At 41.9% G+C, this 16,513-nt stretch overlaps 2 protein-coding genes across 4 annotated transcripts in view; one reads left to right on the forward strand and one right to left on the reverse strand.

The window, feature by feature from the left end:
• The window catches only part of LOC145498197 (uncharacterized), a 358,759-nt gene that overhangs the window by 301,876 nt on the left and 40,370 nt on the right, over positions 1 to 16,513 (reverse strand). The gene's annotated exons all lie outside the window — the stretch shown is intronic.
• LOC145498164 (uncharacterized) lies at positions 2,576 to 16,200 on the forward strand. The gene is made up of 3 exons (XM_081478048.1): positions 2,576 to 6,231; positions 7,432 to 7,518; positions 9,556 to 16,200. The coding sequence occupies exons 1-3, from the start codon at positions 5,367 to 5,369 to the stop codon at positions 14,478 to 14,480; spliced, it is 5,877 nt and encodes a 1,958-aa protein (XP_081334174.1). The 5' UTR covers positions 2,576 to 5,366; the 3' UTR covers positions 14,481 to 16,200.

Below are 16,513 nucleotides of genomic sequence, written 5' to 3' on the forward strand. Positions count from 1 at the left end.
GCCAAAAGCTGTTGAAACATTAATAAATCTCATCTCCGATACTGACTTTCGCGGGAAAAAATTAAAAACCCAGCGTTCGTCAAAAATTATATTTTTTCACCAGAAATTTAGCTCGGAACATATACATATTTATATTCCTTTGAATCGTCGATGAAATGACCTTTTCCGGATATTTTTTCCTTCGGGGTCAACAAAAACCTCCGATTACAAAATCACGCCGAACCCACATGTTGCAAAAAAATCTCTTCAAAACCCTGACTTCGAAGCGATATAACACTTCAGCGTTAATAGCTACCACACATCGGCAGGCGGTAAATCTATTCGTTAAGAATCCAGCCTTATCGTGTTAAAATTTCACCGAAATCGAACAAAACCAGAATTATTTAGAATTTTTTTGTGACTTGACCTAACAAAGGAGGCAACGGTCGCCCATAGCAACCGAAAAACACCAACATAACAAAGCCGAGAGTTTCGGCCAAAAATCTCCAGAATTATCGCCTGAGAGCTTAAACTTGAATGGGAACATCTTTTTCGAACTTTTTTCAACTGATTTAGACGAAAGACTGGCCTCGGCGGGCTACAACAAAGACCAAGAGAAAAACAGAGCAAGACAGCAGAACAAACCGATAACATTTCATCGCACGGCTTTCGGCACGAAAACGAAAATACAGCTTACTTCTGGATAAATTCAGCCTTAGAAGCCAGCAACCGGCCCCAAATTACTTTCTGTATCCTTACAAATGTCCTGATTTCCATCTCCGAAAGATTTTGCCCCAATTTTGAGCAAATAAACACTTCGTCGACGGTGACCGCCATTACGGTGGCTTGCATACTAAATTAGCTAACTTGACAAAATTCTCCCGAGGGGGAATATGACAAATTTGGTGAGAATCAAAAGTAACGCCAATTTTCTATCACGTTTTCAATCTGTGGTCACTGAAGTGACCAAAATCGATACATCGGTTGGGATAGGGTTTTTTTTATATGACTTGTGTGGCTACTTTCCTAGCCCTTTACTCGTGGAAAACACCAATCAAATTTAATCATGACTTTCAAGAAAGAAAGCTGTTGTTAACAGTGTTATTATTGTGTCGTTCATATCGTTAATGCCCATACATATCCCGAAGAAAGTTCTAGATTAAGACCATTACGTCATCGGAGATTTGTCAACGGCTACCACTGATGGTGCAATAATACAGTTTGTGTTGATCAAGTGATGTGATGTCTACAGTAAGAAAAGAATCATCAATGACTGCTTTGGAATGTGCACTGCGTTCCGACGGTAGTGCTAAACAAACAGTTAAATTTTAAAAGCGCGGTTATAAGATCTAACAGATCTTCTTGTTTTTTGTCGGAGACCAGACGCAGATCTCCACTCGGCCAACTTTGAATTACGCAATCTGTAATGTTTACTCGCCAAACTTTGTTTCTTGAGCGTCAACAGAAATCTCAGATTACAAAATTACGCCGAACCTACACGTTCCAAAAAAATCTCTTCAAAACCCTGACATCGAAGCGATATATCACTTTAGCGTTAATAGCTACCTCATATCGGCAGCATTAAAATCTATTCGTTGACAATCCAGCTTCATCATATTAAAATTTCAACGAAATCGAACAAAACCAGAACTAAATATTATTAGATTTTTTTTGTAACCTAGCTTCATTGCGTGAGTCGACAAAGGAAGCGACGGTCGCCCATAGCCACCGAAACACATTAACATAACCAGTGAACCTACGTTTCGGTCAAAAAAATCACGGATTATTGCCTGAAAGCTGAAAATTCAAGAGGAACATCTTTTTCGAACTTTTCTCAAGTTATTTAGACGAAAAAATGACCTCGGCGGACTCCAAAAGAGAACGAAACAAAAAACAGAACGAGACAGTGAGAAGAGCCGATAATTTATTCACCGCGTGGCCTTCGTTACGTTCACGTTAAAAAAACCTTACTTCTGGATAATTTCAGCCTTACAAGTCAGCAACTGGTCCCAAATTACTTTCTGTATCCTTACAAATGTCCTGACTTCCATCTCCGAAAGATTTGGCCGCAATTTTTTAGCAAATAAATATTTCGCCGACAGCAATCACCATTACGGTGGCTTGCAACTAATTCGCTAACTTTACAAAACCCTCCCGAGTGGCAGTTTTAGAGATACACTTAACCAATCCTCTATGGTTTATGGCAATTGAATCATTTACTGACAAATAAATTCAAGTGGAAATACCATAAATTCTATAAACTACTAACTGCGTGACGGCATCTCAGCTCTTCTAGCTGTGTAGAAAATTTGTACCCACCCAATATGTTCAAACTCTAGAAAACTCGGAATTTCTTGCATTGACTTAGCCGAGGAAGAAATTGCGTTTAAGTTTCAATCATACTGGGGAAAAAAATCCATCTTTTCTACTTTAGTTGTTTGATCAATTAACTGAAATTTGCAGATCATAACACTGGTAGACAAATAAAACATTACAGTGGTCGATCTAGGACTAGGTTTACACAAAAGGAGTTTTCCGGATTCGTAAAAGTTTCCGGATTCATCAATTTTAAAGTATTCGGATTAGTAAGGGTTTACAGTGAATGGATATTCAGATTCTTAACCGTTTACACACGACGATAACTCCGGGAAGATTCATGATGGAATGGTTAACAAGCAGTTTGTTGCCTCGACAACGAAAAACAAAATGCCTCCGAAAATAAGGCTAGGGGTAGCCAGTTGAGACAGTCTGAAGTTTTCTTTGAACTCGCTGACCACGGTACTGTTGTCCATCATGTCAGGTCCCTCCAGGCATTTATTCTGGTCTTTACTTAATATCTAGAACCGTCGCGGTTTTCGATCGTGCCATCGTCGTCATCGGCGCAGTAATGTATGGAGGACGTCAATATTGTTTGCGTCGATAAATTGGGTTTCTGAGGAATATGGCATTACCCATTATAAAAGTGATTACCTACACCTGAAAAAGCACGAAGTAATCAGCCAGCGACCGCCATCAAATGGCCATCAATGTGTCTACGACTCGACTACGACTGGATCATGTAATCCGCCATTTTTGTTCCACCGCAAACTCAAAAGATCACAAGCGAAAAAATATCCGGGTCGAGAGAAAATCGTTTACACGACAAAACTCTCCGGATTCAAAAGTTTTCGGATTCAAAGTTCACACTTTAAATTCCGGATTCAACATCTCCGGAGACAAGACCAAACCGGGGAGTTTTTATTTCGGATTCGTCCACTTTTGTGTAAACGGCAAAATCAATCCGGCACTAAAACGTTCCGGATTCATCACGAATCCGGAACAATTTCCTCTAGTGTAAATCTACAATCCATGCGATAAGTTGTTGGGACACCTCCCCTTTTTGCGCGCTAGAACCCACGAGTGTAATTGCAACTATAATTGACCCCCTTCCCCTAGCAAAGTTGCAAGAAAATGAAGCTATTCTCAAGACTAGATCGGACGTGGGAAAAAAGGAAAAAGAGAATATAGAAAGTGGTTAGACAGTTGTGTTGGAACCGAGCGTGATTGCTAAAAAATCGTTATTATGGGAATAAGACGTGAACATCTATCTTATTGTCTCTTTATTTGGAGAATACTGTTCTAGGAGGCGAACAATTCTTGAAACGTGGCTATTCTGAAGCTATCGTCAAGGTTTTCTTGTTTTCTTCAAGATTTTTATCAACATTGACAGGGGGGAAGGGGGTAGGCGGGCTTGCGCGGTTTTGGTCTTAAGAGAGGCCGCCTGTGAAGTCATCTGCCGTGAACTGTCCCAACACTTTTGACCAGGATTGTAGTCTTAAATGAACAGCGAACATTCATCTTGTTTGTTTGCGGAAGTCGGTCACGGAAGAGCGAATTTCAATGAAATATATATATAATTTGATTATAATAACGCAATTAGCCAAAAATAGGTTGGCCGCCAAAACAGTTTAGGGTTTAGCCCAACTCTAATCTTAAGTTTTAAGACTGAAAAAAAAAAAAAATCTGTCAAGATAATATCATTGAGCATTTCAGTTGTTTGAAAAGAAACATTCGCGCACAATGAGCTATATGTACAGTACGTGCGTAACCTGGAAAGCAATCCGTCCAGCACAGTAATTGTTCAAATTAACAGCTTACCGAGACACTGGCACGGTTGATGCCTCTTATTTATGATTTAAACTTTTAGGATTTGTTTAGTTTACTTTTTCCGACTTTTTAGAAGGAGTACACTGCATGTACTGGTACCAATAAAAAGGTTTAACCGAAAATTGATCCGTCGAAATAAACAAATATAAATTTAATAACTGTAGCGTTCCTCCAGATCAAGTAAGGCTACAAACCAACAATATCAACTTGTCATTACGCTTAACAAATGAACTTAGAACGATTTTCGCTCTAGAACTCGTTCTTGTAATTAAAATGATCAAAGAAAGAACCCGAACACCCGAACTCCAAGTAAATTGCTTTTAATTGGCGTTTTTAATCAACGAAATTTTCAAAGCGATGCCTTTCAAAATATTAAAGTTAAAAGTGGTCCATTATGTTTTTCTTTTTTCACCCAAATGTTCTAAGATAGCCATCTGCGGTTTCTTGGAAACGAATTATGTATTCAGGGTGACCGCCTGCGTCACGCAATTGTTTACATTCCAACGGCGGTTCAGGGAAAAATTGATGAGAAGCACAGGCCAAGGCGGGCGACTTAAAACCATTTGCCCAGAGATGTTTTTTGATTTTCAAACAGGTGGGTGTATAGTTAACCCGTAGAAAGTGTTTTTACGGCATTTAAAGTTATAGCCCATAGAAAAATATGGCGATATTTTAGTGCTATAATTCGTTTGCAACACATTGTAATATTTTGCGTTTCTGTTCGATCTCATTTCGGGCTCAAACGAAACCTCGATTTATTTTATTTTTCGCTCAGTCATACCATGAAGACCTGAGCTGAATATAAAGATCATTGAAAGACTCTTAAGTAGCTGTTGTGCGACGCGCAAAGCAATCAAATTTTCAGAAAATTTAACATAACAGGAAGTAGATTTTGAGCTCAATCGGGGAGAAATCGTTTTTCGCAAATTTCTCCCCAAAAAGGCTGTATCAGCACAAACTAACTATGGTCCGTTTGTTTACTAGCTAGGGCCAATCTATGGGCAAAAAATGAGCAAAATCGATTTTTCGACTTGTGCCGTTGTTTGGTTCATAGTTATGGGCACTGGCTCTTAAAATCGCTCGATTTCCTATCGGATTTCGTCTTAATTTTTCAATTTTCCAATCGCCACCAAGGCCACCTTTCAATAATAACTGTTCTCTGTTGTTCTTTTAACAGGGACAGTATTGTCGTCCTGGCAATATAACCACTTTTCACTGGGATTAGTTTATTGCTATCAGTAATGGCTCTACAGCCGTTTACGAACGAACAGTTAAACTATTTCAAGTTTGCTTTTGTTGTGCTGAATGAGTTCCCCAAGGTGCTACGCCAAACTTTTAAACACATGTGGGACAATACCTTTGCACATCTTCCTGGTTACCAGCCGTGGGATGACTCCATTGCTGTGCGAAACATGTTCCTTGCTACAGAGGGTGGTAAGACCAAAGTACCCACACATCTCCCTTACGAAGAATGGGATTGTAGCGCCTTGTTCCAGGCCACTATCTACGCGAAGTCCTTCGCTTTACCAGACACAACAGGTCATCACAGGACACTCAGTGATTTGTTCTTGAAGCACCGTAAACCGCCTCATGGAACCTTTCATTCTTCCGTGGTCAGCTCAGGCGGAAATAATGCTGAAACGTTTGCAATGGCGATTGATCAGCTGCGACTGCTAAGAAATGCTTTTTGTCACTCATTCAGCTCCGAGCTTGACAAAAAGACATTTGATCAATACATTCAACACACCAAAGACGCCATTAAGGCTCTTGGAGTCACGACTGACGCTACTGATGCCGTTGGAAGTTTGACCGAGTCGGACTTTCCTACAGAAAAAGCTTGCAAGTTAAAAGATGACATCAAAAAGGAGTTGCAAACAGAAAACACATTTCTGCAAACAGAAAACACATTTCTCAAGGAAAATGTGGAAAATGAACTAATGGGTATGAGGTCAGATTTTGCTAAGTCGAGACAGGAACGACAAGAAGACTCCATAGAGCTGAGAAAGACCATTGAAAAGGCCGCAACTGCAAACCAAGAAATAACGAATGAGAAAATTGCCGAGATGAATCAGAAGTTTGAAGACATACTCAAGACTGAGCGACCAGGTAAGTAAGCAGCTCTTCCAAGTTTTTACTTCAGTGATAATCCTTTGATAAACTTCGATAGGTGCCTACCATAGAAGAGGACTTGTAAGAGTAGTATCACGCTAAAATAGGGCGCTACCCTTTTTCCCGTTTCGGTGAGTAACCATCGACCCTCTATGTGTAAAAGAAAGAATTTTTCGTAATGCAGTAGTGAAACTAAAATTATATTGTTTCAGCCGTCTTTATGGTCAGCGGAAAAGAAATCTCAACATAACCGTGACTTATCAACTGTACATTGCTTGCAGTATCAAACCTCTGAAACGAAATGGGCCGGTTAATTAAAAGAGGACTAACAATATTCAGACGGAGTTTCGTGGTCTCACGGATCCTGGGGCCGGGGAAGGGGTGGTTGAGCCCTCACTCTATAACATTAGAGCTATCACACTGAAACCTGACGATTTATAGCTCGTTCAAGCTATTTCCTTTGAAGTCCACAACATGGAACTATGATGTCATTTGACATACAAATAGCGTCATTACGTCTGAACAGACGCCATGTTGGATTTTCTGATGTTTATTTTAAAAGCTTTAGAAAACCACTAAACCTAGCTCAAACGTAGTCAAAATCTAGAACAAAGCTAGTGCAAGAAAAGTTTCAAGTCAATTTCCTTTAAAACAGGAAAATTCAAACACAAAGTTCCTTGAGCGACGATAAGTCATACCAATTTGTTCCCAAATAAAATTTTAGGACTTCGTTATATACTTCAATGCTTTTAAAGTTACAAGCGGCCAAAGCTGGTGATGTCCTCAAAAGTCCCCCCTCCCCACTGTTTGAAAAAGGCTAAGCTAGTTCAGGATTAACGAAAACTTTGACTTGTTTCATAAAATATTGACATTGAGTTGCGCAAGACATTTGTTGTGTCCTTCATAAAAATTGGTGAGAAAAAAATCGACTTAAAACAGAAATAATAAAGATATGCTTTTTTTCTAATATCGCACTAGCAATAATTAGCTTTCGAAAAACTTTGGCCTGAAGGAAAAGTATGTTATATAATATTTGTTTTGGTATATGCTATCTCTTAAATAGCAAAGTTTTACTAGCCCCCAGGGCATATGTTTATTTATCTATTCATCCATCCATCTATCCATCCATCTATCCATCCATCTGCCCATTCTTTCTACCGTTATTTGATTATTATTTGTTGGTTAATTGATTTACAGGATTTAAAACATTTCTACCGAGATCAAATCTTCCTCCAAAAGTTCCCTACTTCATTGGCCGTGAGGAAGAATGTGACGAAATTGTTGGTCACATGACTTCCGAATCTACCCGACTCGTCTCCGTCTGGGGTTCGCCAGGGTTTGGAAAAACATCAGTTGCCATCGTCGTGGGTCACCAGCTTCAAGCACGTGAGCTGCCCGTCTTCTTTCTCTCATTACGTGGGCTCAAGTCAAAAAGCGATTTAACGTCCAAATTTCTTAGTCTGTTCCGACAGGCTAGGACACTTGAAACTAATAAGTTGCAGGATTTATCAGCTGACGATGAGCTTTGCTTAATTTTTGACAGACTATCGGATCACTGTGTTATAATCCTGGATAATGCCGATGACCTGTTTGAATGTGGTGCGCCAAACGTAAAGGAGGAGGTTTTCAACCTCATCGAAGAAATCCTCAATCGCAGTGACAAGGTCAACTTTCTTTTAACCACAAGAGAGTCGTTGCCCTATTTGAATTTACATTTTCAGGGATACAAGTCTGTCAGAATAAGAGAGCTAGACAAACTGTCATGTCAAACCCTAGCTGGAAAATTTCTCTCAGAGGCAAGTTCTTCTGATTTGACAAAAGTTTCACAAATCTGTGGGCAGGTTCCCTTAGCCATAAAATTACTGTGTTCCTCCATTTCTGAAGATTTTACTCCATCAAGTCAGTCTCTTGAATTCATGGAGCGTACAGAAAACATTGTAGAAATTTTGGACAACCCTGATTATCCAAGCAATTCGAGACTGAGATCTCTTTTCGAGTCGTCTTTCCAGAGACTTTCTACACAAGACCAAGAGGCACTGGTATCTTTGTGTATTCTTCCTGCGCATTTTGATTTAAAGATTTCCGCAGCTCTTTTGGGGATAACCAGAACAACCGAAGCAGAAAAGGTGTTGCGAAGACTTCAGAGAAAATCTCTGATTGATTCCTGTTCAGATTTTAGTAAATTCTCTATGCATAAACTAATTCAGTCATTTGCAAGAGAAAAGGGAGAAGCTGACCTGAAAGAAACAGTTCTCATCTCAAAATCTCGCTTCCATGCATTTTACATTGCCCTGTTCGAGGAACTAAATAATAATTTCCTTTCTGGGCATTCCATGTCTGCGTTCATTGAGTTCTATGAAGAGGAAAAAAACATTGTTCAAAGTCTAATTGATGGTTGTTTGGAGTCGAAAACAGCCGACAGAGTTTTCCATGTTTTGGCGAAAGCAGAGTTGTTTCTTGACACTCTGTTTTTTAATGAGGGTTCTACGTTTGACAAAATTCTCGATTCAGCAATAATGGCGGCTCATCAGACTGGGAAAAATGTTTCCTACCGGAACCTACTTACTTCCAAGGCGTTTGGCAAAGTGACCTGGGGCGCAAGTGGAAACACAGAGAAGTTGCTTTCTATGTCCAAGGCTGTTAAAGTGCCAACTTCTTCCCATTGTGATGGAGAGAAAGGAAAACACTTGTTCTACTATGGACTCCATCAGCTTGTTATCGGAAAGACAGAGGATGGACTGAAAGTTTTGGAAGAAGCGCTTTCCTCCATGAACACAAGTCAAGAGCACACCATTTTGAGGATTATTATTTTTCAAATTTTTGCAATCTATTACCAAAGCAAAAATGATTCCGTGAGCTCATCCAACTTTTATCTAAAGGCACTAAAGGAATGCAGAGATGCCAGAGACAATTGTTTACTGGTGATACCTTTGCCAGAGCCAGAAATAAAGAAACTTGGTGAACAACGCATCATTCCGACAAACAAAGCAATTCCGTCGGAAAACCAGCCTCTTCAAGCTGAAGTTATCTTTCTTGTGAGCGAAGTAATAGCAAACTTCTCTACCTCTGAAAACAATCAAATTCTTGGCGACTTGTTGCTTACCATAATAAACGACTGTGAAGCAACACTCAACACCACTAAAACTGGTTGGTTTACCTTTCATCGCAATGTCGTTAATGTGCTCGAGTCACTTGGTAGGGATAAAGACGCTTTAACGCTTACAGAGGAAAAGATAAACTTTCACAAACGCGCACTGCAACAAAGCGATAAAAAAAAAGACAAGAGTGGTAAAAGTCAAGAACAACAGGAGAAGGCGCTAGCCAAGAACTATTTCGACCTAGGCAAAATTCAATACCGGAAAGGAAACTACACAGAAGCTATCACATCGTTCACACGTTTACTTAATATCAGAATTAAATTTTTTGGAGAAGAACATTCTGAGACCGCTCACAGCTACCATTCAGTAGGAAGTACACAGCATTCGCTGAGTGATTACACCGCCGCCCTTGAGTCAAAGAAGCGTGCTCTTGATATCAGAATTAAGTTGTTTGGTGAAGAACATCCCAAGACCGCTGACAGCTACCATTCAGTAGGAGTTACACAGCATTCCCTGAGTGATTACACCGCCGCCCTTGAGTCAAAGAAGCGTGCTCTTGATATCAGAGTTAAATTGTTTGGTGAAGAACATCCCGAGACTGCTGATAGCTACTGTGAAATAGGAGTTACACAGCATTCGCTGAGTGAATACACCGCCGCCCTTGAGTCCGCGAAGCGTGCTCTTGATATCAGAGTTAAATTGTTTGGTGAAGAACATCCCGAGACCGCTGACAGCTACCATTTACTAGGAGTTACACAGCATTCCCTGAGTGATTACACCGCCGCCCTTGAGTCCGCGAAGCGTGCTCTTGATATCAGAGTTAAGTTTTTTGGGGAAGAACATCCCGAGACCGGTGACAGCTACCAATCACTAGGAGTTACACAGCATTCCCTGAGTGATTACACCGCCGCCCTTGAGTCCGCGAAGCGTGCTCTTGATATCAGAGTTAAGTTGTTTGGTGAAGAACATCCCGAGACCGCTGACAGCTACCAATCACTAGGAGTTACACAGCATTCCCTGAGTGATTACACCGCCGCCCTTGAGTCCGCGAAGCGTGCTCTTAATATCAGAGTTAAGTTTTTTGGGGAAGAACATCCCGAGACCGCTGACAGCTACCATTTACTAGGAGTTACACAGCATTCCCTGAGTGATTACACCGCCGCCCTTGAGTCAAAGAAGCGTGCTCTTGATATCAGAGTTAAGTTGTTTGGTGAAGAACGTCCCGAGACCGCTAACAGCTACCATGAACTAGGAGTTACACAGCATTCCATGAGTGATTACACCGCCGCCCTTGAGTCCGCGAAGCGTGCTCTCAATATCAGAGTTAAGTTTTTTGGGGAAGAACATCCCGAGACCGCTGACAGCTACCATTTACTAGGAGTTACACAGCATTCCCTGAGTGATTACACCGCCGCCCTTGAGTCCGCGAAGCGCGCTCTTGATATCAGAGTTAAGTTGTTTGGTGGAGAACGTCCCGACACCGCTGACAGCTACCAATCACTAGGAGTTACCCAGCATTCCCTGAGTGATTACACCGCCGCCCTTGAGTCAAAGAAGCGTGCTCTTGATATCAGAGTTAAATTGTTTGGTGAAGAACATCCCGAGACCGCTGACAGCTACCATGCACTAGGAGTTACACAGCATTCCCTGAGTGATTACACCGACGCCCTTGAGTCCGCGAAGCGTGCTCTTAATATCAGAGTTAAGTTTTTTGGGGAAGAACACCCCGAGACCGCTGACAGCTATTATTTACTAGGAGTTACACAGCATTCCCTGAGTGATTACACCGCCGCCCTTGAGTCAAAGAAGCGTGCTCTTGATATCAGAGTTAAATTGTTTGGTGAAGAACGTCCCGAGACCGCTGACAGCTACCATGAACTAGGAGTTACACAACATTCCCCGAGTGATTACACCGCCGCCCTTGAGTCCGCGAAGCGTGCTCTTAATATCAGAGTTAAGTTTTTTGGGGAAGAACATCCCGAGACCGCTAACAGCTACCATTTACTAGGAGTTACACAGCATTCCCTGAGTGATTACATCGCCGCCCTTGAGTCAAAGAAGCGTGCTCTTGATATCAGAGTTAAATTGTTTGGTGAAGAACATCCCAAGACCGCTGACAGCTACCAATCACTAGGAGTTACACAGCATTCCCTGAGTTGTTATACCGCCGCCCTTGAGTCCGCGAAGCGTGCTCTTGATATCAGAGTTAAATTGTTTGGTAAAGAACATCCCAAGACCGCTGACAGCTACTGTGAAATAGGAGTTACACAGCATTTCCTGAGTGATTACACCGCCGCCCTTGAGTCCGCGAAGCGTGCTCTTGATATCAGAGTTAAGTTGTTTGGTGAAGAACGTCCCGAGACCGCTGACAGCTACCATGAACTAGGAGTTACACAGCATTCCCTGAGTGATTACACCGCCGCCCTTGAGTCCGCGAAGCGTGCTCTTAATATCAGAGTTAAGTTTTTTGGGGAAGAACATCCCGAGACCGCTGACAGCTACCATTTACTAGGAGTTACACAGCATTCCCTGAGTGATTACACCGCCGCCCTTGAGTCAAAGAAGCGTGCTCTTAATATCAGAGTTAAGTTTTTTGGGGAAGAACATCCCGAGACCGCTGACAGCTACCATTTACTAGGAGTTACACAGCATTCCCTGAGTGATTACACCGCCGCCCTTGAGTCAAAGAAGCGTGCTCTTGATATCAGAGTTAAATTGTTTGGTGAAGAACATCCCGAGACCGCTGACAGCTACCATGAACTAGGAGTTACACAGCATTCCCTGAGTGATTACACCGCCGCCCTTGAGTCCGCGAAGCGTGCTCTTAATATCAGAGTTAAGTTTTTTGGGGAAGAACATCCCGAGATCTCTGACAGCTACCATTTACTAGGAGTTACACAGCATTCCCTGAGTGATTACACCGCCGCCCTTGAGTCAAAGAAGCGTGCTCTTGATATCAGAGTTAAATTGTTTGGTGAAGAACATCCCAAGACCGCTGACAGCTACCATGAACTAGGAGTTACACAGCATTCCCTGAGTGATTACACCGCCGCCCTTGAGTCCGCGAAGCGTGCTCTTGATATCAGAGTTAAATTGTTTGGTGAAGAACATCCCAAGACCGCTGACAGCTACCAATCACTAGGAGTTACACAGCATTCCCTGAGTTGTTATACCGCCGCCCTTGAGTCCGCGAAGCGTGCTCTTGATATCAGAGTTAAATTGTTTGGTGAAGAACATCCCAAGACCGCTGACAGCTACCAATCACTAGGAGTTACACAGCATTCCCTGAGTTGTTATACCGCCGCCCTTGAGTCCGCGAAGCGTGCTCTTGATATCAGAGTTAAGTTGTTTGGTAAAGAACATCCCAAGACCGCTGACAGCTACTGTGAAATAGGAGTTACACAGCATTTCCTGAGTGATTACACCGCCGCCCTTGAGTCCGCGAAGCGTGCTCTTGATATCAGAGTTAAGTTGTTTGGTGAAGAACGTCCCGAGACCGCTGACAGCTACCATGAACTAGGAGTTACACAGCATTCCCTGAGTGATTACACCGCCGCCCTTGAGTCCGCGAAGCGTGCTCTTAATATCAGAGTTAAGTTTTTTGGGGAAGAACATCCCGAGACCGCTGACAGCTACCATTTACTAGGAGTTACACAGCATTCCCTGAGTGATTACACCGCCGCCCTTGAGTCAAAGAAGCGTGCTCTTAATATCAGAGTTAAGTTTTTTGGGGAAGAACATCCCGAGACCGCTGACAGCTACCATTTACTAGGAGTTACACAGCATTCCCTGAGTGATTACACCGCCGCCCTTGAGTCCGCGAAGCGTGCTCTTAATATCAGAGTTAAGTTTTTTGGGGAAGAACATCCCGAGACCGCTGACAGCTACCATTTACTAGGAGTTACACAGCATTCCCTGAGTGATTACACCGCCGCCCTTGAGTCAAAGAAGCGTGCTCTTAATATCAGAGTTAAGTTTTTTGGGGAAGAACATCCCGAGACCGCTGACAGCTACCATTTACTAGGAGTTACACAGCATTCCCTGAGTGATTACACCGCCGCCCTTGAGTCAAAGAAGCGTGCTCTTGATATCAGAGTTAAATTGTTTGGTGAAGAACATCCCGAGACCGCTGACAGCTACCATGAACTAGGAGTTACACAGCATTCCCTGAGTGATTACACCGCCGCCCTTGAGTCCGCGAAGCGTGCTCTTAATATCAGAGTTAAGTTTTTTGGGGAAGAACATCCCGAGACCTCTGACAGCTACCATTTACTAGGAGTTACACAGCATTCCCTGAGTGATTACACCGCCGCCCTTGAGTCAAAGAAGCGTGCTCTTGATATCAGAGTTAAATTGTTTGGTGAAGAACATCCCAAGACCGCTGACAGCTACCATGAACTAGGAGTTACACAGCATTCCCTGAGTGATTACACCGCCGCCCTTGAGTCCGCGAAGCGTGCTCTTGATATCAGAGTTAAATTGTTTGGTGAAGAACATCCCAAGACCGCTGACAGCTACCAATCACTAGGAGTTACACAGCATTCCCTGAGTTGTTACACCGCCGCCCGTGAGTCCGCGAAGCGTGCTCTTAATATCAGAGTTAAGTTTTTTGGGGAAGAACATCCCGAGACCGCTAACAGCTACCATTTACTAGGAGTTACACAGCATTCCCTGAGTGATTACACCGCCGCCCTTGAGTCAAAGAAGTGTGCTCTTGATATCAGAGTTAAATTGTTTGGTGAAGAACATCCCAAGACCGCTGACAGCTACCAATCACTAGGAGTTACACAGCATTCCCTGAGTTGTTACACCGCCGCCCTTGAGTCCGCGAAGCGTGCTCTTAATATCAGAGTTAAGTTTTTTGGGGAAGAACATCCCGAGACCGCTAACAGCTACCATTTACTAGGAGTTACACAGCATTCCCTGAGTGATTACACCGCCGCCCTTGAGTCAAAGAAGTGTGCTCTTGATATCAGAGTTAAATTGTTTGGTGAAGAACATCCCAAGACCGCTGACAGCTACCAATCACTAGGAATTACACAGCATTCGCTGACTGATTACACCGCCGCCCTTGAGTCAGAAAAGCGTGCTGTTGATATCAGAATTAAATTTTTGAATGAAGAGCATCCAATGACCGCTGACAGCTAGTGATGAGTACGTTTTTTAAGTTTTTTACTCCTTTTCTTAAACATCCCTGATTAAGGATGTAACTGTTTTTTTTTTTTCTTTTTCTTTTCCTAGCCTACAGAGCAGCTGTTTTCTGCGTGCACGGTGTACTCGCGAGGTATCCGTAGTGACTTGTGATCGAGTAGATTAGCCGCCATGTTGGCTTAGGAATAGTGGGCGGTGAAAGAGATGGGAAAAATTTTCTTTCTTCTTCCCCTTCCCATTATTCCAGCTCCTACCCCTCTTGTGGCCTAACCCCAACTACCAGGGCACCGTTTTGTCTCCATCTAAGCCTCTTCCGGGTTTGAATTGAAGCTGGTGGTCGCTTGATCAAAATGCACCTGTTTACGTTATCTCTAGGAATCCAGCATATTAAATGTGTCGGTCATCGTCAGATATTGGGCATAGTTACAGAAAATAACATTTTCCTACCTTTCAGACTCGAAAATATGCTCTTGAAACCTCAAACGCAATAATCATTTAGAAATTAGGCCGTTCGATCCGAAGCCTATAGGCTTGTGTTTAGATTCAGTCTTAAGTCCTAAATCTCCACTGAGATTTCTTTTGTATTATATTTGTCATAGCAGTTTGTTCCAAAGCTGAGTTGTAATACCTACTCGACGACTGCAGAATTTGTTATTGTTATTCCAGTTCGCTATCGTGTTTTGAGTCGTTAACGTTAGATGTTCACCTCGTGTATTTTACGGTTAGTTAGAAAATTCTTATAAACACAAAGCCCTCTGCAAATATAAGCCTGTCTAGGTAGATAACGGTAAATTCCTTCTGATGAAAAGCACTCCGTCATTTTTTCTAGTCAACAAAGGCAAAGAAATCATGATTAATCAGGAGAAAATTGGCGAGAATTTTTAGAAGCCAGAACAGTTTGTTATGTAAAAATTATAGCCAGAACGTATTTAAACCGGTCTTTTCTTAGTCTTCAGAAGAAATATAATAGGAACACGAAAAAAACTCGCTTCTGGCAGAAAAGTACTGAAAGTTAAAATTTTCAAGTCGGATTGTTTCTATGGAAACCAGTGATGCTAATACTTGTATAATGCTGATTATGATTAAGGATTCATTATTGTTTGATAAAAAGGGAATAAGACGCGGGCGCGCGTAGATATCGAATTTATCTTCGAGTGTTCAACGCGATATCTCACGAGTGAGCCCAGCTAACAAGTGAGATATGAACTTGAACACGAGAAGAGAAATTTCACATTTACAAGCAACCTTGTATTATAATAACGACGTTTTTGACGATTTTCCGAAGTTTTCCGACTACTTTCCGAAGATTTACAAAGACTCTCTTAAAGTTAACCGAAGGCTACACGAACGTTTCCGAGCATTTTCCGAAGATTACCGGATTAACAAAGACTTCCGGCGAAGATGTTTCAATTAAACACCAACAAATTTAAGTGCAGTTTAAAGGGTTAAACATGATATCAAACGTCAATATTATTTCATCGATATGATCAACTGAAATTATCGTAATTTTACACGTGTTCAATTACGGCTTTTCTCAGGGCTTGTAATCGATGTAAAACACCGCAGACCAGATTTCTTTACGGAGGCGATCATAGAAACCAGAGAAGCAGCGAGATCAAAGGTAGCTGCCAGCCCCCCTGCCCCAGACATACTAATTGATTCACACTTAAATCCGAAAACTAAGTAGAATTTATAGCTAAAAACATCAAAAAAGTATTAGCGCTTTACGTAAGTTATATTAAGGCATCGTGCTGATTTAAAGTGTTGTGCTTTCAAAATGATTTAAGGATATTGAATTTACCCTACGAAAATATCAAATCTCAAGGTCTTGTTGAAAGAGAGGTAACATTTCATTAACAATGCATCTTTAACCTCAGTGTTAAGGGCCTTTTGCACTGCTCTGTATAGTGGCTAGTTTTCACTAGCGCGTAACCAGAAAGAACATACGCAGATGTGAAGTAGGGTGCTGTTAACTGCCATTTGTTGGGAAATTTTCCTAACAAAAGGCTCTAATTACATTGCTGCCACAT

This window comes from Orbicella franksi, chromosome 9, assembly GCF_964199315.1.
Source record: "Orbicella franksi chromosome 9, jaOrbFran1.1, whole genome shotgun sequence".
Lineage (NCBI taxonomy): Eukaryota > Metazoa > Cnidaria > Anthozoa > Scleractinia > Merulinidae > Orbicella > Orbicella franksi.

Coding starts and splice junctions, on each gene's coding strand:
- LOC145498164 (XM_081478048.1), top strand. CDS start 5,367: ATGGCTCTACAGCCGTTTACGAACGAACAGTTAAACTATTTCAAGTTT. Junction 6,232..7,431: donor ACTCAAGACTGAGCGACCAG/GTAAGTAAGCAG, acceptor ATTGATTTACAG/GATTTAAAACATTTCTACCG. Junction 7,519..9,555: donor AGAATGTGACGAAATTGTTG/GTCACATGACTT, acceptor AGAAGGCGCTAG/CCAAGAACTATTTCGACCTA.